The sequence below is a fragment of the Pteronotus mesoamericanus genome, unplaced genomic scaffold (assembly GCF_021234165.1).
Source record: "Pteronotus mesoamericanus isolate MK-2021 breed Mesoamerican mustached bat unplaced genomic scaffold, CSHL_Meso_final contig_78, whole genome shotgun sequence".
In the NCBI taxonomy this organism is placed as follows: domain Eukaryota; kingdom Metazoa; phylum Chordata; class Mammalia; order Chiroptera; family Mormoopidae; genus Pteronotus; species Pteronotus mesoamericanus.
The window spans coordinates 10,881,048-10,902,884 of NW_026555258.1; the positions used below are offsets into that span (position 1 = coordinate 10,881,048).

Sequence of the window (21,837 nt, forward strand, 5' to 3'; positions counted from 1 at the left end):
GAAGGACCTAGAATAGCCAAACAATCTGGAGAAAGAAGGGTTGAGAGCCTTGTATTAGTTGGTTTCACGACATACTTGATTGTCTTGAAATAAAGCTGAAGTAATCAAGGTAGCATGGTTTTAGCATAAGGATGGATATATAAATCAATGAAACAGAAGAGGGTGCAGAAATAGTCTCACAGAGATACAGCCAATCGATTTTTGGAAAAAAGTGTAAAGTCAATTGATGGTAGAAAAAGATAGCTTTTTTTCCAACAAATAGTGCTAAAACAACTGGATTCCTATATGTAATAAAAATGGACCCGTGGGAAGCGTGGAAAAACAGACCTAAGAGGGATAGTGACAGTGTCATATACGCATATTTTTTACCCTAAAACCGACTCCTGAAGTAAGAGACATCAGCTCCAGCTTTAACAGGAAGAAACGGAGATTTAGAAACATCAAGCCTGAGAAAACTATGACCACAAAGCTAGGAAATGTAGAAGTGGGATTCAAACCCTGAGCCTCTAAATCTAGAAGTCGCCCCATGAAAAAGGTGCCTCTGTGCACAGACCGGTGGGAGGACAACAGGTCCCAAGTCACCCAGGAATCTGAGTCTCCTCCCTGCCTTGGCTTCTCTCTGCATTTCCAGACCCCAGCCCAGCCCGGCTAAAAGGCAGAAAAGGAGGCCCCGCTCGATATCATGATGTTGGGTGTGGGTCATCGGACTACGGAACTTCGATGCCTGTCGTCTCTCAAATGGAATTGGATCACAGTTCACATTATCTTTAAGTTCAGGATGTGGTTCAGAGTCAGTGGAGGTTGTCCACTGTTGCTGGGGGCAGAGTCTGCTGGGAGAGAGGCAGGCAGATGACCATATAGGCTTGGCGTTCAGGGCACCCATACCTGGTCTGAAGATCCTCAATACAAAGCACGCAGCTGCTCCCCAGAGAGAAGAGAGGACGTGGAGGGGTCCGGCTGCTGGTGCTCGGCGGGGGGTGGGAGAGCCAAGGAGATGCGTTCCCCCCAGTCCTACCCCAGGACCCTGTGGAGGTCAGTGCCTGGGTTCGCGCCCTGGCCCCTGCGTGGCCTCCAGGGCAAGTCCTGCAAACTTGTCAGCCTCCACAGACACTGTTACCAGCTCTCCTTTATGCCCCTCAGCTGGAGCCCCGAACAATTACCTTTGATAGTATGTGCCTCCCATTCCTCACCCTGACACCCGCCTCACATTCAAAGAATCCCCAGCCTTCCAGAAAGAACTCCAGGTTTCCTGGTCACACCAAGGATCGATTAAGTGGCCTGAAGGCCTCTTTCATCCCTGAGTCGCTTTCCTCCTTTACTCTCTGAGGACCCGTAAGAACTTTAGTCTCACCTTCCCCATTTTTATTCCTGAGTTTCCTTCTGCAACTCTTCATTTGGCAGCGACGGGCCTATGCCGGGGGCCAGCAGCGAGCTGGCATTTATTCTGTGCTGCTGGAATTCAGGGAGGAAAGGAGGTCCCAGGGTGTAGACACGTGTTTGCTCCTCTCTTCTGTGTGCAGTTTCTCTCCGTCCAATTTTGAAAGAATGCAGCGCCGCCCAAGTTGAAGCATTTGCATATGCATAGTGAAGTATAAAAGCACAAGTGGGCAGGACACACACCACCTTCAGGAGGCTGGTCATCCCTGGAGAGAGTGTAGGAGGCTTTAGCTCCCTCTCAGGGCTCAGGAAATTTCTCCCATAAAGGGCCAGAGAGTCAATATTTTAGGCTTCAACTACTCAACTCTGGTGACATATCACAAAAGCATTCGCAGACAATATATGTAAATGAATGGGCATGGATATGTTCCAGGAAAACTTACAGGCTCAAAAATTTGAATTTCATATAATTTTCACATGTTAAAAAATATTATTCCTCTTTCGATTTTGGTTTCAATCCTTGAAAAATGTAAAAGCCACCCTTAGCCCACAGGTCATGCAAAACAAGCAGTAGCGGGACTAGCCCTGTGGGCTGCACCGTGCCAACCCCTGCTGTGACCACGTCATTTTATTTCTAAGGAGAGAAAGAGAAGTTAAGTACGGCCATGTTGACATGTGGTAAACCCAAGGAGGGAGTGCATGGGTGTCTGCGATATTATTTTCTCTACTTTTTCATACTTTCCAATATTTTTGGAATTTTCCAAAAATTCAAGAAAGAATGGAAGAAGCCTGGAAATAACCCCCAAATGCACTCAGAGCTTACCGGTGGGCACTGGAATTAAAGGCGACTTTAATTTCCTTCTTTTCTATAGTGGATTTTATTGCTTTTTAAATCCTGGGCATTGGAGGAGGAGGAAGGAAACACCGACATAAAAAATGTATTTTTTTTAAAAAAAAAGAAGAGATGGAGGGGTTTGGCCCACAACTGGTGGTTTTCCCTGGGGACAATCAGTAGATATAACCCGTGAGCTTCTTCTATAAGGTCCCACGAAGGGCTGCCCGACCCCCAGCCCCAGAGCTCCTGCCCCTTTAAACGGGCCCTTCCCTCTGCAGACAAGCACTACCCATGTGAAGGTCAAGGTCCCATCCCAGGAGAAGCCAGAAGCTGCTACTGATGCAGGAAGGCGCATAGGCCCCCACACAGCTTGTTGCTAAACATGCAACTCTGGACAGGCTCCTGGACACCAGGTGGAACGGTGCCTGCATAGACAATTGATGGGAAACCCCAGCTTCTCTCGGACGCCCTTCCCCACCAAGCTGCAGGCTTCAGCACCGTCAGTTCTGCACACCACCCCTGCTACTTGACCTCCTGCAGCCTCCAGGGACTCTCACCATTCTCCTGAAGGTGCTCCCCAAAGGGCCCCCTGCCCTGCCTCTGGTGCCACCCCGCCTCTGCAGAATGGAAAGCCAGGGCAGGCCTGTTAGCCGTGCCCACAGCCTGTGGGGCCCCTCCCCGAGCTCCACCCTCCCCGCCTGCCCAGGCCTTTCCAAAGGCCTTAAGCCACCGCCAGTTCCCACCCCTCTCACTGTAAGGACCACCCCAGACGCTCTCCTGAGCGCCAGGCTCCTGTCACTCTGGAATTTCAGGAACCCGTTCGATTTTCACAAGTAAAACAATGGGGTAGCCTAATACGGAGCTGAGCGACGGAGGACCACTGACTTCTTGCTTTGCCAAATACGATGTTAAAACAAAGAATTATCACCATCCTATGTTTCATTAAAAAATTGTTCTAAACCCCAAGAGTGCAAAGACCATATCATCTCAGACTAAAGGAAGAGCGAGTGACTCAAATGGGTTACAATGAAGTGGATGCCATGGGAACGTCGCTATGCCAGCCTCACTGTCCTCACTTCGCCGCTCGTCAGGAAGAAAAGGTGCCGGTCCCACCAGCACTGATCCTCAGGTGGGTGGTGGCCTCTCCCATGTGTCACATCCTCCCAACGTGTCAGCTCTTCTCAACCTGTCTGCCCTCTGCCTCCCTGGCCCCCAGACCTGCTGGATTTCTTCGGGATTCCTCAGGACACTGGGAACGGTCTCCAACCCCTACATCATCTCTGTGTCCTCCGGGACACCTCCTCATGGGGGAGGGGCATTGCTGCCCCCACTCCCCAAAACTACTCTGGTCCTTCTCCTCATCTCCCAGCTCAGACCCACGCCTCTTGCACCCGGACAGCCAGCATCGTCACCTGTGATCCCTGGTACTTCCTCTCCCTCCCTCCCTCCCTTCTCCCTGGGCCACGGCAGTCTGGCTCGCTGCTGGCTGAAAGTCGTTCATCCAAATCACAGCTTGGATAAGTATAGTGAGACTTAAACATCCTGGACTCTGCCATCCAGTAGCTGGGTGATGCTGAGCAAGTTCCTGAACTTGTCTGGGCCTCAGTTTTCTCGGCTGCAAAATGGAGCTGATATCTGTGAGAATGAGGATATAATGAAATGATGCATGTGATGGACTCAGAAGAGTGCCTGGCACCATGTAAGTGCTCAAAAAAAAAAAATCAAAGTTGTTTTTATTACAAGTGTTATTTTCAAAATCGTTCCTTTGATTCCCCGGGGCCTGGCAGCGGAGTGCCAACCTCTGGGCTCACCATTCAAGGCTCTGCCCACCCTTCCAATCCCACCACCTGCTAACCTGAATACAGGACGCCCTCCACAAGCTGAGTTCCCTGAGGGCTGACCCCCCTGAGGGCTCACCCTTCTCCTGGGGCCGCCCCGGCACAGGACTTGCAAACAGTAGGTGGTTCCACTAAAGCTCTGCTGCTCTGAACAAGTCCAAGTGACACTTGTAGGAGGCTCTGGGGGAAAGAGATGTCAGGGAACCATCTGGAAGGTTCTGATCCCCACAGGCATCATATTTTATTTCTAGATCAGCTCTAATAGAACACAATTAACCCCTCGGGCTTTAGATGAACAGATAATAACAATCCACCCAGCCTCTAATGATAGCTTGTGCTCTGCCACAACTATTTGTTAGAGGTGTTTCTGAGACTGGAGATTGGAGATGTTCGGTGACTTCTCTGAGCTCACGCAGCATTTGTGGTGCAGTTGGGATTCACCTGGCCACACTCCTGAGCCAAAGTCAGTCCCCAAAACAGAGGAATCAAGAATTAGAAAAGCCCTTTTTCCTCAGACTATCCCAGATTGCCAGGTTATTGGGTTCCAATCACCAAATCCAAGCTCCACCAATCCCATGCCAGGAGGGACACCGAGAGGCAGCCTCGTGCCTGGTTGCCCGGCTCCCTTTGGTCTCGCTCTCTCTTCCTCTCCCCTCCGCTCCTCCACCCTCCGGGGGCTTATGGGAGGGCCTTGCAGCCCCCACATCTTCCTCCCTGAGCTCTGCCGTTTTCATTTCACAGCAGTGTCAACACATCACCTCGGAGGGCCAAGAAAAAAGAAATAACACAGCCCAGATGCCGACAGTGCTCTCCTGTCTGTCAGGAGGAAGAGAGGAGGGAAATAAAAGCTAACAAGACTTCCAAAAGCAAAATCCCCAAACCTCCTCGCGGGTACCCAGCAGCTGTCAAAGTCAACACAGGAACCTGGCGAAGGGGGGAGAACCCATCCTGAATAAAAGCCAGGCAGCTGTGGAGTCTGGGACTCACAGGCTGAGCACGGCTGCATTTCCAAGGGCGCGATGGGTATCCGCACAGGCTCGCCTATTCTGCTACCGTACAGGTGGGTCTGTCTAGGCTGCAGAACCAAGCCTGTCTTTTCTGAAGACCACGTCAACGTGTTTTCCTTTTCATTATTATTATTTGGAGAGCTATTGAGATTCCCCTTGCTTCCTTATTTATGCAATCAGAGGAAATCGCAGCCTAGAGAGCCGCTCCCAAACTCAAGGCCACGTGGGCCATATTCAGATGGATAATTAAATATTGAACAAACACTGAAAATGCCTCTACTGGCTCAGGGTGGCTAAAAATAACCACCTGCCACTCCAGCGAGGGCATCTTGGCCACTGGTTCTCAAATCCCTCCTCCCAGCAACTGTCAAAACCAACCTTCCCAGGGAACAGTGGAGGTGGTGGGGAGAGGGGAACAGACTCCCCAAACACCTACTTCACAAAAAACAAAACTTCAGCTCCCAGTAAGCGCTGAATGTTCCTGACCAGGAAATACTCTCCCTTTCCTGACATTTAACCAAGTGGCCTCGAGAGGAAGGGGCAGGGGAAATATTGCAGCCGTTAGTTGCTTTTCTGTTAAAAATAGTCAAAAGTCTTCATGTCATTTCTAAGCACAACACATATATGGTCCAGGATATGTCTAGTTACACAAGAGCCTCTCCCACCCAATAAGGAGCCCAGCTGCCTCCGTTTCCCTAACTGGACTAATCTTAGGAAAAACAAACGAAACCAAGAATGAAATAGGATGTAAAGGTGTCTGGACTCCAGACCGAGGTCTCTCATTGACAGCTTTAAGGGACTTGGGCAAATGGTGGTGGCTTTCTGGACCTCAGTTTCCCCAGTTGTCAAGGAGAACAGGTAGCTCCCAGTGCTACCTGAGCTGAGCTGCAAGAGGGCACAGGACAATCTCTCCAACCTTCCCCGTCAGCAGCCAAGCAAAGCAGGCTCAGACCGCTCCCTGTACCACACGGTTCCAGTAATTATAGATGCACTGGGGCAGATGTAGAGCACCCGGGAATCGGGACTCTAAACGTGACCCACTGAGATCAAGGGCACACTCTGGGCCCATCCATCCTCTCAGAATTGCACCAACCAATGACAAGAAGCAATGGGCTTCTACACGTGGTTCGAAGTGTCAGCTTTAGAGTCTACTGGCCTCAGTGCAAAACTTGCCTCTACAGAGAGCGACTTACCACCTGAGCTCAGTCTCCACATCTGGCAAAGGGAAGTGATGATAATGACCCCTGCCTCCTGAAAGGGTTGGAGAGTTCAAATGAGGTGTGAGGTGATCAGGTGAAGCTCTGTGCACAGGGCCTGGCACATGTTCTGCCAGGCGAAAGGAAGCCATGACCTTCCCTATCATTACAAGCAATAAGGATGGGCCAGAAACAAACACAAAGGCCCAGAGACTGACATTCAGCCAATAATGAACTGGGGCCTTTGGCCTCCACCCAGGACCTAGGTAGCTCTGCGAAGCAGGTCTCAGCCTGGCTGCCCATCTACAGGGACTTCCTACCAGGGAACGCCGACCCGTCAGCACAAAGAGACTTGGTGGCCAAACGGGGCTGAGCCCGTAAGACCTGCAACCTGCCCAGGGAATGCACATGCCCACAGAAATGACTGAGAACAGGATACAGGCGCATAGGTCCTGGCACAGGCTGGCCTGGGGGATCATTGGAGTCAGCCCAGGCAGGCAGAAGAGCCACCGGGAGAACTGACTGCCCCCCCGCCCACCGCTCCCCCGACTAATGCCAACAAGGCCATTCCCCTGCCTCCCTCCTGAGTCATGGCCAACACTGTGGGGGATGATGGTCGAGAACACTTGAGAGAGTTGCAGACTCTGCAAATCAGACAGGAGAAGGAGGTGGCCTTGCCTAAGCGGAGGCCTAAAGGGATAGTGACGTGGTGCATTTATAAACTCAGGATCCGGAGTCGGGTAGAGCTGGGCTCCCATTTCCGAGCTGTGTGACGCTGGAAAAGGTTCCCACTCTCTGGACATAGTTTTCTCATCTATCAAATGAGGATAATACCAAGTATCCCTCTCACAGGGGTGTTGCAAACATTAAATGAGACAAGGCCAGCACAGAGTGAAGCTCACTGCCAGGCTCTGAGTAGGCCCTCGGCAAACGGAAGCCATGTTTACCTTTATTACATGCCATGATAGGGAGTGGTGAGCCTCCCAGTCCCTGAGGTATGTAAGGATGAGGAGGGCCTGGAGAAGCCGGGGTCAAGCTCCAAAGGAGAGATTGTGTCGCTGTAGGGACAAAGGAAGAGACAAGGCAGAAAGATGTGTATGTACAATTTCAGGGGCACATCCAAGTTAGGGGCAGAGAGCCAGACATTGAGTCCTTGGGGGGACATATGAAGACTAAGGGGCCACAAGACACAAGCAGCGCCCACCCTCAGGACTATGCTCAGGCCTGTCCAGCCCACTGGATCCGAGCTGTTGCCCAGGGACCACTCAGCATCACTGAAGCCACGGTCCCCATGGAAAGGGCCCAGGCTTGTCCTGCCCTCGGGCAGCCCACAGGCCCTTCCCTAGGCATTTCTACCAGTTAGAAAGCAAAGCAACTATGTCAAACCAGCACCCTTCCCAACCGTGTTGCCATCTTCCTGGCACCGGCCAGCTGTCCTAGCGTCCATGCCCCACTCTCTGACTGTGGCCCCTCTGTGCCTCAGTGTCCTCATCTAGACCCCAGGGGCCGGGTCACTCAAAGCCCTGGACAGGGACCGCCACCTCCAGCCGTCAGCCCCAGGCCTCTGGGAAGCCTAGTGAGGCCCCCTTGCCCGCATCCCTGGAGTGTGCGGGGACGGTCCTGGGAACCCCCTGCTGAGACCCCACAGGCAGACTCCAGCCGGTCCTGAAAGAAAACAGGCCCAGGTGGGAAGGAGAAGGGGACCACACAGCAGCCAAGACACAGGGCCGCGCAGTGGAGGTCTGCGTGGGCACAGAGGGGGCACCGTCTCAGGAGAAAACATCTGCCCAGTCCCCAGCACCCACACAAGCCTGGCATGTGGCTGGGCCCCTGGAAACACTCAGATGAAGACGCGAAAAGAATCAAAACCTCCCGTGAATGAGTTATGGGCATTCCAAGAGGTCTCCTCATTGGTCCTGCTTGACAGATGGGGAAACTGAGGCCTTGGGATGGGCCCAGAGTCACACAACCAGCTTGTACTAAGCTGGGAGTAGAGCCCCTACCTCCCACTAACCATTGCTCTGCACCCTAAAAAGCACTTTGTGCCCCAGTGCACCTCAACGAGCCAGCCCCCCCCACCAACAGACTAGGGCTTGGCAAGGGCTGGGAGCACATGCCACTCATTCGCATGTGTCCCCAGTGCTCAGGCTGGAGCGCAGCACATAGTAGGTGCTCACAACATGCCTGCTTGCTGAATGAATGGGCCAGACTTTATCCAGAGTGAGAGGAAAACCTGCATTTCCCCCAGCAGTCCTGGGGAAGCAGATCAGACAGACGGAGCTTTGGCCTTGATGGGAAGGCACCCTGGCTGGCGACAGCCTACAGGGGACAGGATCCCTTCACGTCCACGGGCCATGCCCAGCCTTCAGGAGGACTCAGGGTCACAAAGCACATTGTGAAATGGCCAGATGACCTGCCATCCAAGGGTCACTGATCTCACCCTCTCTCTGGCCATTGTCAACAGCAGGTCTACTCTGCCCATTTTTCCGATGGGGAAATTGGGGCCCAGAGAAGGGGGAAGCCCCGCTTAGTCAAACCAGAAGCACTGCCGGCACTGTCCCTCACTTGGAGCCCCTCCAGGGAGACAGTCCGGCCCTCAGGTGCGCAGTGAGCCCCCTCCCACGACTGCAGAGGGGCAGCGGGGGGTGGTGGGCAGGGAGCTTGCTCAGGGGTGGCAGCCTGGCCACAGCCCTTTCTCCAGCCAGGCCAGCAGCCAGCCCCCGCGGACAGCCAACTCTTCCCTGCACTTTCCTGTTCTGAACAAACACACCTCCCGCCCCGAGTGCTCAGTCATTGTGCTTCCTTGCTCGTGACAGAGGCCAGAATGGGTGTGGGGCAACAGCCAGACCAGGGCTGGGGCGCTGGGTGCTACCTCCTCCTCTGGGCTCTGATGCCCCTACCATCGGGACCAAACCCCCGTGCAGGTGGGAAGACTGAGGCCTGAGATCAGAAGGGATGTGCTCACAGCCACAGCGTGGCTCCTCCAACGTAAGTTACAACCTGGATGGTGGTGCTGCCATCAGGAGGGGTGGCCCTGGGGGCAGAGTCAGGGATCTGGGGCTGTAGTGGGGGAGGCCGCTCCAGCCACCTCTCCAGGTGGGCAGGAGGCGTCCAGACTCTGCCTCTAACGCTGCCAGGCAGCTATCACCCCCACCCACGACTCCCCATCACTCGAGGCCCTTTATCAGGCCCAAACTACTATTGCAGCTATTCCATCTCCACCCCATGCCCTCCCCACCCCCAGGATAAACCTTGTCTACAACATCTAAGTCATTTTCCTTCTCCCCATCTATGCACAGCTGTCCCTTCTGCTCAGGGTAAGGACAACAGTTCACATTCAACTGTGGCCCAAGTCCCAGGCAGCACGGGCTTCTCGTTTCCCTCATTTGCCCTCATTTCTTAAACAACCCTGCCATCACTACCCCCATTTACCAGATGAGGCCACTGAGGCTTGGAGAGGTAACTGGCCAAAGGACAGTTTAGTGCAGAACTGGGGGCTTGAACCTGGATCTGACTTAACCAGTCCCTCTGCAGAAGGAAATCCTATCTACTTTGTGAGGTCCAGTCCAAATGTCACCTCCTCCATGAAGGTCTCCCTGATTTCCCCGGTTGTAATTTCTGTTCTGTGACAGCCTCCTCCCCACTCCTCACAGGTTTCAAGTTCCTTCAAGGCTGAGACACAATGCGGGGCCTCTTGCACAGGCAGAGCAGACACACTGATTGTCTTGGCCCATCAGCTGAGCAGAAGGGGAACTTTCGGTCCTCTCTGTGCCTCTGTGGGTGGGGATGGAACCAGGCTGAAGTGAAGAGTGGAGGGAAGAGTCACTCAGGGCACTGAGCAGGGGCAAGATGGGCACAGGAGGACTCAGGGTGGCCCAAGCATTACTGGGCATTTGTACAACCACCGTTTCTCACAGCATGAACCCATTCTCTCATGGAATCCTCCGTGTTCTGCTAGTCCCCTTTTTACAGTTCAAGAAAGTACTGGTAATATGCAGAAAAGGCAAGTGACTTGCCCAAAGTCACAGTGCTTGAACCCAGACTTCTGTCTCCCAGACCAAACCTAGAGGAAGAGACGAGCCAGAAGCCACTTCAAGAAAGGGGAGGGGCCCTGGCCAGTGTGGCTCTGTTGGTTGGGCATCACCCCGCAAAGTGCCCTGGTCAGGGCACAGACCTGCGTTCCGGGTTCGGAGCACATGCAAGAGGGAACTGATTGATGCTTCTGTCACGCAATGTTTCTCTCCCTTCCTCTCTCCTTCCCTTCCCCTCTCTCTAAAAAGGAACAAATTAAATCTATTTTTAAAAGAAGAAGAAGAAAGGCAAGGGTAGGGGTTGGATCACAGGCCCTGAGAGACCCTTGAGGACTGAACTCCCGGCACTCACCTGTACACACCTCCCAGCCTCCACTTGAACCCTTCCAAGCATGGGGAACTCACTACTTCAGGAACTGCCTACTTCCTGAGGAAGCCTGGATATTGTGGCTCAGCCTTGACCACGGGAAAACCCTCCCACATTCTGGGGGGAACCAGTTGAGTATTTGCTGCCCACCTGCTTCATTTATGCTCAAAATGACAAGAATACCAAAGTTCATGGGAAACACTACAGGCTCAGGCTGCACAACCACACCTGGAGGGGTGGGGATTTGACCTCAGATCTGCCAGATTCCAGGCACATATTTGCTCAAACGTGGAGCCAGCTTCCCCATTTCCAAGACAACCTGACGGTGTAAACTCGGCCCAGGTGCCTGCTGGGCGCTACCAACCTTGCTCCTCCCTCCCACTATGGGCACCTCCATGGGTCCGAGCCTTTGCCCAGAACTGGGCCTCCCAGGCAGCTTCTCGGAGCTCCTCCTTCCAGGGGGCCTCCCCCCTCCCTCCCACCCAGCAGTGGAAGGAAGTACACCTCCCCCTACCCCGGCCAGAAGGCAGCCCCCTGCATCACACTCGTTTCCAGCTGAGGATCCTGTTACTGGAAAAAGAAAATGCTGCTTGAACCTCCCCCTCCTCCCCGTCCAGCCTCCAGGGCTTGAAAGAGAGAAAACTCTTTTCAAAGGAGGTGGTGCCCACCCACGGGGAGAGGTCCCAGATAAGTCCTACGAGCCTAGGCTCCTCTGAAAAGGACCCCTGAAGACAGGGTCCCCTGAAGTCCAAGCACCTGTCCCTCCACCCAAGAGGCGGAGGAGCCTGTTACGTCCCTGAGGAGGAGGTGCAGGGGTAGGGGGCTCAGTTGAGAAGCCAGGGCAGTGAAGACGAGGTAAGGTAAAGCCGAGATCCACTCAGCTTTATTGCCCAACTGCTGAGTAAACTGAGGCCCAATGGAGCAGGAGATGGAATCTCAGAGGTGGAAGAAAGAGACCCCGGACTGCAATCTCCCCTTTTCCTGACCGCGGCGTAAAAGGACACACTGTCGCCTCAGTTTCCCCACTGAGGGTGGGGAACCACGGAGCTGCTAGGAAAATGGAGATCAAGCAGACACAGAAATGGGCAACTACAAGGGGCAGAGGAGGGAGTCCCGGGCAAAAAGAAGGATCCAGGGTCCCTGGCATCCCAGGGCATCAGGTGGTGAAGTGGGGGTAGGGAGGGCCTGGGGGTCAGGGATCGGGGTGGCGCCTACCCCTGGCGGGCCGGGTCCGGCTGCGGGAGCGGCTCCTCTGTCGCTGCAGCCGGGGCCGCCGCAGCAGCCGGTAGTAATAGGAGGGCCTCCCGGTGCTCTTCCTGGTACTGCCGCCCGCGGACATGCTGCCGCCCGCCGGGCACCGGGCCGGGCCTGGGCGCGCTCACACGGGCCCCATCACCCGCTCCGGCCGGCCCGGCGGGCGTCCCAGCGTTTCCCCGCGCGCGCTGCCGGTGCGGCCGCCGCCGAGGCCAAGGCTGCCCCACAAAGTCGCTCAAACTCCTCCTCCTGCCCCCGCCCTCCCCGGAGCAGCCGGCCCCGCCGCGGGGGCCAGGGACCGGGGCCGGGCTGGCACCGGCCCGAGAAGTCAGTGCGGGAGAAATCCCGGCCTGGAGTCAGAGAGGCCTGGAGTGCCCCGGGACCCCAGGCAGGTCCGCAGGAGGGTAACCGCCTCCGCGCCCGCGCCTGAGCGACGATGCCCAATCTCGGGGCGCACCAGAAGCCCCATTCCGCCGACCGGTGCACACCTGCCCGCGTGCGCTCCTCGGCGATGGGCGATGGGCGGGGAGCACGCGGGGCAACCAGGCGGGCACTGCATTCTGGAGCCCGGCACCTTAGACGGGGGTCCAAAGGAGGCCCGATTCTGTGACAAGGGCACTAAGTAGGCTGAGCACCGACCGGCAAACACACTATTCCACTGGCCCCAGCTCCAGCCAGGTTAAAAAGACTTTCTGTCACGCAAGATACTTGCCTAGTCTTTACATGATAAGAACTGTCCCGTTTGATACATATTTTATATAATTAAAATTATGGTGTACGTTCCCAACACACAAAGAGGAGAGCAAACATAATGGACACCTGTACATCCAGCGGGGTTTGGCCAAATCTGGACATTTTGCTCCCTTTCATCCAGCCCCACCCCAAATAAAACCCCACAGGTGCTGCGAAGCCTCCTCCCGCGGGGCACGTCCAGCAGCGCTGGCCCGGCTGTGGGCACGGCAGAACAACCCCGGCCCCACCACAGGGAGGAAAAACCGAGGCTGGGAGAAGGGAGGGTGCCAACCAGCTCTACTGCAGCCCACTAAAAAAGCTTCCTCCACATCACTCACTCCCCAGCTCGAGAACTTTCCATGGCTCCCCAGTGCCCCAAAGCAACGAGTCCAAACAACCTCCCTTGGTATTTGAGGTTCCAACTCTCTGGTCCCAACCAAGCCACCCCCGAGCCCTCACTGCCATTCCCCTACTGCTCACTCTTCTTTGCCCTACTCCCGGGACGGCTGCCCTCCCACCTCCTTTGGCCAAAGTCTGCCTTCTAGGGCCCAGCTCCTCTAGCCTTCCCGCACTACCCTGGCCCCTGGCGGTCCCTTTCTCTCTCTACAGCTCTCCCTAGTCCACACAGCAGCATTTGCCTTTTAAGTTTTTCTGACAACCACTTGCCTGAGCCCGATCCTCTCAAGCACAGAAAGGGAAACTGAGGCCCCAACAGAAAGGTTTGACATGCCTCAGTCACCGAGAAAGTTAACAAATGCAAGGGGTCTTGGCCTGGGGGTCCCAACGCACAGTCTCAGGAGTGTGTTTGTGGGAGAGTCACACTTGGGTGCCTAAGGCAGTCTGTCCATCCTCCTCCAGAACAACTGAAAAGGTAGGGCACTGGAGGGGGCGGGGCAGTCTGGGCAGGAATCCAGGCCGGGTTTTGCACCTCACAAGGGTAGCCCCCTCCCTCACTCCCTCAGCCAGGGGGGAGGGCCCCCTGTCCGGAGCAGCCTGGAACGCAGCTGGAAGCCAGGCGCCTTCCCAGACCCCGGGGGGAGGGGCAGAAGGGTATTGCTCCTCCGAACCCAGCCGGGGGGACCCAAAGCTACCGCTCCCCTGGCTCCTCTCCCTGGAGTACAGGTCAACCCCTCAGGAAGACAGGAAACCATAGGACCGACAACCCATTAGTCCCCTTTGGGTTAAGCCAGCGATTTTCAACCGGTGCGCTGCAATACCTGACTGTTTAGTCAGGGGTCCTGACCGCTTTTCCCTGAGGTGGTCAAGTGAAAAAAGTGACAGCAGCCAACACAACAGGAGCCATCCGGTGTGAATGAATGAAAAGTATACCTTTCTTTTTTCTTTTTTTTTTTTTTTTTTGGTCAGATCAAAAAAATATATGTCCTTTGGTGTCCTGCAGAACTTTTGTAATTAGTTTACCTGTGCTATGAGATGAAAAAGGCGGAAAAATCACTGGGTTAAGCATTGCTCTGGCCTATTCTCCATAGTAGGTATTTCCAGGAGCATCTTTTACAGGTGCAGAGGGAAGAGCTGGACCCAGCCCCTCAGTCCAGAGGCAAGTAGTGGGTCTTTACAACACGCAGCTTCCTCCCCAACCCTGCACTTCCCTGCCCAGGTGAGGCTCCCGCAGCAGCCTGCCCGCCCTTGCCCTTGGTGCTTCCAGGAGTGAGTGACCTCCCCTGCCAGGTCCCCCAGGGTGGAGGATTCCCAGGAAGTCTTCATCAGTGCGGGGGCGACAAGCCTCTCTTCCTATGGCCTGGAGTTCAGCTGGACTAGTTTCCTTCCCAAAGCAGGAACTTCCCATCTGCCCGGTTCTAGCCTTCCTGCCAGCTGACCGAACAGTGACTGGAGCAGTGTTCCCGGCTTAGGGCCCCCAACAAGCAGATTTAGGTATGTGGGTGTGCAGGGAGCGGGAACAGAGTCAGGAACTCAAGGTCTCACCTGTAAATGCAATTAGGCTCTAAAAGCCTGGTATGGTCTCTCTGCTGACACTTGGGTTTCTCATGTCCTCAGTTTCCCTCAGTTGCCCTCTAGGAGAAGCTATGGACTCCCAATCTATCTATCTGCCTTGTGGAGGGAGGAGGGTCAGCAAATGAGGAGGAAGAAGCGTCTGCATCCTAGGCCTTGGGAGTGGGTGGGTATCGCCAAGCACCCAAGCTGGACACCTCCACATGGTGGGTACTAAGGAGGTACCAGTTGTGGTCTGAGCAGGAAGGGGGCAGGGCAGGAGCTAGGAGAGAGGGGCCTCGGCTCCCTGCCCCTCCGCCTGGCCCAGGACCCCCCGGGGTGGGCAGGCAGACAAAGGCTGCTCCCTGCAAGCCCAACAGAGCATCTGGAATCAATCCTGCTGTGGAACAAGCCACCCACCCCCTCCCGCTGCCCCTGTGGCCTCTCCTCCCTTTAAACAGAAGCAGGCCACCATCTGGAGAATGCCTAGACTAGAGGGGGGCCACCTGAGAATGGCCCTACCACCGCCACCTCCGCTTCTGCTACGCACCCCTCGCAGGGCCTGCTGATCTCTGAGCCCCTGGGCCCCAGGACTGACACAGTCTGTTAGTGTCTGGCCCTCAGAGGGTTCTGTGACAGGCCCAGCTCCCATCTCCCCCATGTGCTGCTTTGTTGGGGGGTGGGGGTCAAGGTTGTAGCCTCCATACCCCTGAGCCTCCAAATCACCCCTGCTCATTACAAGTGCACATTTCTGGGGCTCCCCCAAAACTCTTGATTCAGTGGGTGTGGGTGGGGCCTGGAATTGCTCCAGAGCCTCCAAAGGAGAACTTCCACAGTCCCCAAAAGGACCTCGTTCAGTCACAGGACGTTCGTCTCCGCTTGCACCCCCACCCACCCACCCAAACTGTCTGCTCGCAGCCTCCGAAGGCTCCACACTCATTCCCACCTCTGGCCTTTGCCCTGTCGGTCCAGTGGCTGCCAAGAAGCTCTCCCCTCTGCACGCATCTGGCGAAAGCCTCCATATCCCTCAGGACCCAGCTCAAAAGTCTGGTTATTAAAGAAGTCTGAACCCCAACAAGAGAAACTCCCCTACCCTGCCACACTCCACCAGACACAGGAGAAGATCGGGGAGGGACGGGCCCACAGAATTTCCCTCTGGACAGAGACCCATCAGCATCTGGGAGTCTAGAGGAGAATTACACCCTGCTGGGAAGGAGGTGGCGGGTGGCCTGAGAGCAGGGCTGGAAGTCCAGGTAAACCGCGGGCCAGGCCAGGGCTGGGTCAGGAGGGGCACTTGACGCAGGGTGGGGGCCAGCCCCGTGCCATCACACATCTTACGGCGGGGGGGGGGGGGGGGGGGCGGTGTCAGGCGGCAGTGAGGAAGGAGCAAAAAGCCTACTGTCAGAATTGCCTTTGAAAAGTCTTCAATTGCCCAGAGAAGGACAGTTTTTCCTCCACTGGACAGATCGCCCATTTCTCCAACCGAGTGCAAAGCAGATTGGGGCCTGGCCTTTCGTGGGGGGCCCTTTTGTGCAGGAGGAAAACTAGAGCAACAAGCACCAGTTATCTAACACCAGACACCCCCAGGGAGGAGGGCTGCTCGCACCTGGAGACGGCCACAGACGCCCAGGACTGCTAGCGTACGAAGGTTACAGGTTTGCCCTGGGAAGGTGCGTCTGAATTTAATACTAACAAACCTTACTCAGCCTTTACTGTGTGACAGACCCTGTCCGCAGCATTTTATAAAGGTTCTCTCATTTAATTCACAACAATCCTATGTGGCGGATGGTGACCATGTCCATTTTACAGAAAATATGCCCAGGCACAGAGAAGGTCAGTAACTTCCCTCAGGTCACACAGCTTGTACTAAGAGTCAAGAAGTGAACCCAGGCAGGCTGGAAAGAGCAAACATCTTAAGGTTGAACAGGACTTAATACAGAGATGGCAGAGGGGCAACAGCCTGGAACTTTCCTTAAAGAACAGCTTTGACAAGGAACAGGAGGAGGTGAAGAGGGACCAAAGTCCTAAAAAGGGAAACCTTGGAGCCCACACCAGGCCCTACACAATGGGTGTCTGGAGGACTCAGACCTGTCAGGTTTCCTGTCAGGACGAGGTGGGCAGTGGAGTTCAGGGGAAGTCCCTGGCCAGGCAGCCCCGCACACATCCGCCTCCCGGGCAGGGCTCAGCCTTGCAGTCACTGGAGCCCTGGGCCAGGGGCTGGGTGGCGATGCTGTGGGATCGTTCCTGGTTAAGATCATGGGCCACTGCCCAGGGAGGTGGCCCGTCTGGCAGGCAATGGCAGCTTCCTGAGTCCACCGTTCATCCGGGAACGAGCCTGGACCGGGAGTAAGACCTTCATGCAGGAAACGGGGGAGGCTGGAGCGGGGACTCACCTCACAGAGCGGAAGATGCAGACAAGCCCTGGGAGGTCATACTCAAGGCCCGGCCAGGCATCCACGGCTTCCACTGCCCCACCCCCACCCCCTAGGGACTTCCTCTTTAAAGCCACCAATGAATTTAATGACATCCTTCGAAGAAAATGACCCAGTCAGGGCCAGGATGACCTGGGGCTTGGATGGCTCTGCCCCGCTCCACAGAGGCGGAAATGGAGCATCAGTCAAGCGTGGACATTTCAACACACACACACAGACGGAGCCTCGGGGAGTGGGAGTGTTTTTTAAATCAAGTCACCCAAACCTGGGCTGAGGGTGAGGACTTGGGAGAGGTCAGGGCTCTGACAGAGGCAGAAGGCCACGGGGCAGAGCGCTGTGTTTCTTTGAACACTGTGTGACTCGAAGGAAGCCCCTTGACATCTCTGGGCCTCACAGACGCGGCATCTGCCCAGCCCACCTGCATGGATGCTATCAGGATCCAGAAACCTCCCTCTGTCCAGAAAAGAGGGCGCACATCTCCGACCACGTGAACAACCACTCATAAAATCCTGGCTATCAGAGCTAGAAGGAATCTTCAGAGGGAAGCTGAGTCCCGCCCCCCTGCACCGCCCCCCTTTGCCTGGAGGCCCCTGCCTAACGTGCAGCAAGCTGGGGATCGATTCTTCAGTCCTCCAGGGGCGGACCACCCCTCCCATCCAGCACAAAGCAGCATCGCCCCCCACAGATGGGAAGTGAGGCCAGGAGAGGGAGTGATGTGCCCGAGGTCACACATGGGAGGTGGGGGTTAGTCCTGGACAGAACTGCCAAGGTCCACTTTCCGCCTGATCACCTGGGCCACCCCTCTCAGAATGCCTGATACATCCTGCCCACAAGCACCCTGGCTTTCCGCTCCAGGATGGCTGCTCCCAAAGTTCAAGACTCCAGTCCTGCGGCTGGGGGAGGCTGCGATCCAGTCTCCAGGCCCCGGCCCGGCCCATCCTCCTGCACCCCCACACGGGCAGCCGGCGTTTCGGCCCAGATGGCCAGGCCTGGAGCCACTCTCTTCATGTGCTTCCTCTCCCCGCCCTGACCCAGAAACGCTGCCAAGCTCCAGGTGGGCCCACAGCCCTCCTTCTCCCGCCCAGGCCTGGGGCGGCGCCTCCAAGTCTCCAGGTTTCTTCCTCCCCTTCCAGTTGAGGGGCCCAGACGGCTCCACGCCCACTGGGCCACCAGAGGGGGTGACATATGGTCCCAGTGTGAGGTCAGAGAGCCCCTTCCCTTCCTGGGCAGGCCTGCCCGCTCATCTGTGAACCATTTCATGACTGGCACAGGCCTGGGTTTCAGGGGCACAGACCTTACTCAACCCCGGCAGATCCCACTGAGGAGGACAGATGAACAGGCCCAGTAGCCAGTTCCCAGGAAGGGAGCCGACAGAGTTTGGGATTTGCCGTCAGGAACCAACACCTTGGCTGTGTGACCCCAGCATAGTGCCTTCACCTCTCTGTGCCTGTTTCCTCAACTCCACAATTGGCGTGACAATACTTATATTTTGTGAGGTTGTAGGAGGTCAAAGAGCATAGTGAATCAAAGCCCTGTGTATGAACTGAGCAACATCTGCCCCATCCAGGCTGTTTCTTTTCCCACTAATCTGTGGGCTCCTTGAGAGCAGGACAGCCAGAGCCGGTCAGCACAGTTACCAGCCCAGAGCAGAATCTCAGCAAGGCCGACCGAGAGAGACAGTGGCGGCGTTTGGGAAGTGTGGCTGAGCCTATCGGATCTGAAGTCCACACTGAGAAAATTCAGAGGAGGGAGATGTCCTGGAAGGCTTCCTGGTGGAAGAGACATTGGCACTGAGCTAGAAGGTTGAGTAGGAGCTGCCTGCGTAGAGCGTATTCTGGCGGGGGGGCGGAGGGAGGGTGGAGGAGAACAGCATGACAAAGGCCCAGCGGTGGAAACCAGCTGAGGGCAGTGTGTAGAGTTGTGTGGCTGGAGCAGAGGACGGAGTGGTCCCCGGAGAGCAGGCTGTGCCGGGAGTGTGAGGGGTGAGATTGGGGGAAGGGGATAGGGAGATAGATCCAGGCGGGGTGAGGCCAAGGCAGCCCCTCAGAAGGGAAGAAGTAAGGTGGCAAGGAAGCACCCCTGGCCTGGGAGGCAGAGGACCTGGGCTCCAGGTCTAGCTCTCCCGCTGGGTGGCTGCGCAACTTTAACTAAGTCACAGCACTTTCTGATCCCCACTCTGCAGCTGTGAAAGGAGGGGCCGGCTCTGTGAGCAGCCCTGCAGGAGTGGAGCAAGGCTAGATGCCCATGAACTACCGGGGAGCACTGAGAAATGGATTCCCCGGCATCACTGAATCTAAATCTTGGTGGGAAGGGCCAAGGCATCCAAGTTCTTTTTTTTTTTTAATCCTCACCCAAGGACAAGCGTGTTGATTTTGAGAGGGGAAGGGAGGGAGAAAAACATTGATTTGAGAGACAAACATCAATCACCTGCCTCCAGCATGCAGCCCCAACCAGGGACTGAACCTACAACCCAGGCATGTGCCCCTCCTGGGAATCGAACCTGCAACCTTTCAGTTTACAGAACAATGCTCAACCCACTGAGCCACACTGTCCAGGGCAGAATCCAAATTCTTAAAAGAGCTTTCTAGGAAGCCATTGGCTAAGATGGTCCTAGACTCGGCTGGATATCCTGCCAGCCCTTAAACTCGCTCACTGCAGTCTCACCTCCGGGCTCCTGCATTTGCTGTTCCTTCTGCCTCCTGCACTAAGGCCAGGTCTTGAGCTGGTCAGCACCTCCCTGTCACTCGGGACTCAGCTCAAATATCACACCCTCAGAGGCCTTCCCAGGCCATCTTATCTCAAGTGCCTCTGCCCCAACCCCCACTCCCTATCCCATTGCTCTGTTTTATTTCCTTCAACTTATCACTTCCTGAAACACTCTTATCTGTGTATCCAGTTGTTCACTAATTGTCTTCCCCCAAACTTTAATGAGGGCAGAGGCCTTGTGAGGCCTGTCATAGCCGCATCCCCAGTGCATACAACAGTACTCAACAAACACTTGATGCATGAGGTGAATGAAGGAAGCTGGGCTCAAAGCCCCCATTCTTTTTTCAAGTAGCACAGCTGTGGGACCAGCGGCAAGTGACTTCACCTTTTCAGGCCTGGGCTTTCCCCCATGAGACAATGTGGACAGCAGGCTGCAGAGCTGACCCTCACGCGGCAGCCTGGGGTTGGTCAGGAAGCCACGCTGTAAGTCCTGACTCCACGCAGGCACTGGCGTGGAATTACCGAATGGACGAATAAACATCTTTGCTTTGCTGTGTGCCTACGAACATGGACCCCGTTCATAGGTCCAGCTTCCCCTCCTGTGCAATGGGGTCGGCCTGGGTGGCTTTTCAGGAACCTTGGGCACCGACGCTCAGAGCCCCTGTGCCCAGTCTGAACATCAACGGGAGCCACAGCAGGTGTTAGAGGAGGGGCAGTCTGTGCCACGGCCATGCTTCTCGAAGTTCCGACTTTTCCTGGAGGACCCACCTGGCCCAGAGCTGGCATTCTACACTGTGTAGGTAAGGAGGAAACGTAGCTTCTGCAACTTGTCGCCCCTCAACTCCTTTTGAGAGCCAGAACAATGCCGGCTGGCCCTGCCCCCACCCTGGAAAACAGTACGTTGTCTGGAAATTCTACCAGGGGAAGGAGGAAGGGCTGGGGCTCTAGAATTTCTGCGCCTGCTCGTACAGGAAGCAGCTGAAAGTTTGGGGCCAAGGAAAACACGTTCAAGATCATCCTGGAAATCAGTAGCCTGACTCCTCCCCTAGCTGGGGACTTGCCCCTTTCCCCAGGTGTGGCTCTCCTGGCGATTAATAATTAACATAGAGAGACAGTCAGGGTGCGGAAAAGGGATGGTCCAGGACCACAGGCAAAAGCCTAAGAGGAAGCAAAATTCACTCAGGCTTGTCCGGCATACCTTTGATGACAGGGAGCTCACTACCAAACCGGTCCAAACCGAAAATGAGGCTGCTTTCCCACAACTAGGAATTGCAGAGGCCTCTGGAGCTCTAGCAGGCATTCTGCCCTCAACCCAGGGCTCAGAGGGCTAGGGACTTGCCCAAAGTCCCTGAGACACACCCCGGGTCCCCCCTCAGCCCCCACAGCAGATGAAGCTGTTACAGGCACCATGAGGAGAAGCCAGCAGGACAACTGCGGCTGGAATTTGGGCTTTAGCCCTACCCCCTCAACCCTCCTGGCACCTTTATTAGAAAGCCCAGGGCACACGGGTGGAGCTCTGAGTTGATCCAAGTCCTGAGGAAGCAGTCTGCGTTGAGAGGCCTCTGCACGGCCCCTTTGGCACTATGGCCCCTTCCCCTCCCCCTGTAGCATCTGTCCCAGGAAGTGGCAAAGTGGCTTCAGAATTTCCTGGACCTTTCTCTGACCTCATATTCCCTGTGTCCCCCATGCACACACAGACCTGCCTTCCCACTCTGCCAGCCCCAGGCCCGGGCCCACAGAGCAGCCTGGAGCCCTCAGAAGGCGCTGGCAGGTGCTGCCCCCTGCTGGGCTGTGTGCCCCAGGACGGAGTCTGTCTTGGTCATGGTGTTACGGTGGGGAGTCCTAGCCTGGCTGGGGCAGCTCAAGATACCAGGGCTCACAGGGCTGCGCCTGCTCCCAGGGGGACCCCAGGGCATCATGGCCCTGGGTCCCAGTCTGCTGAGTGACTTGGGAAAGCCTTCACACCCCCTCTGGGTCCCTGTTCCCAACCCCAGTTTTCAGACGTTAAGGCATTTCCATCCCCTGGGTAGCACGTTAAAATACAGAAGCCCAGCCCCGTGGGGAGAATCTGGTTTCAGTGGCCTGTGGAGGGGCCCAGGAATCTGCATTGACACC

General features: G+C 55.7%; 1 protein-coding gene across 7 annotated transcripts in view; it reads right to left on the reverse strand.

Annotated features, from left to right (window-relative positions):
• Positions 1-21,837, reverse strand: part of DAB2IP (DAB2 interacting protein) — a 183,438-nt gene that overhangs the window by 107,046 nt on the left and 54,555 nt on the right. For 5 of the 7 annotated variants that reach the window (XR_008530062.1, XM_054584447.1, XM_054584450.1 and 2 more), the window contains exon 1: positions 11,867-12,132. The exons of the other annotated variants lie outside the window; for them this stretch is intronic. Coding sequence is in view for 4 of the 5 variants with exons in the window: in XM_054584447.1 (XP_054440422.1) it covers positions 11,867-11,990 (124 nt within the window). In the remaining variant the exon portion in view is untranslated. Of the gene's footprint in view, positions 1-11,866; positions 12,133-21,837 lie in introns of those variants that run through there. 7 annotated transcript variants of the gene reach the window in all.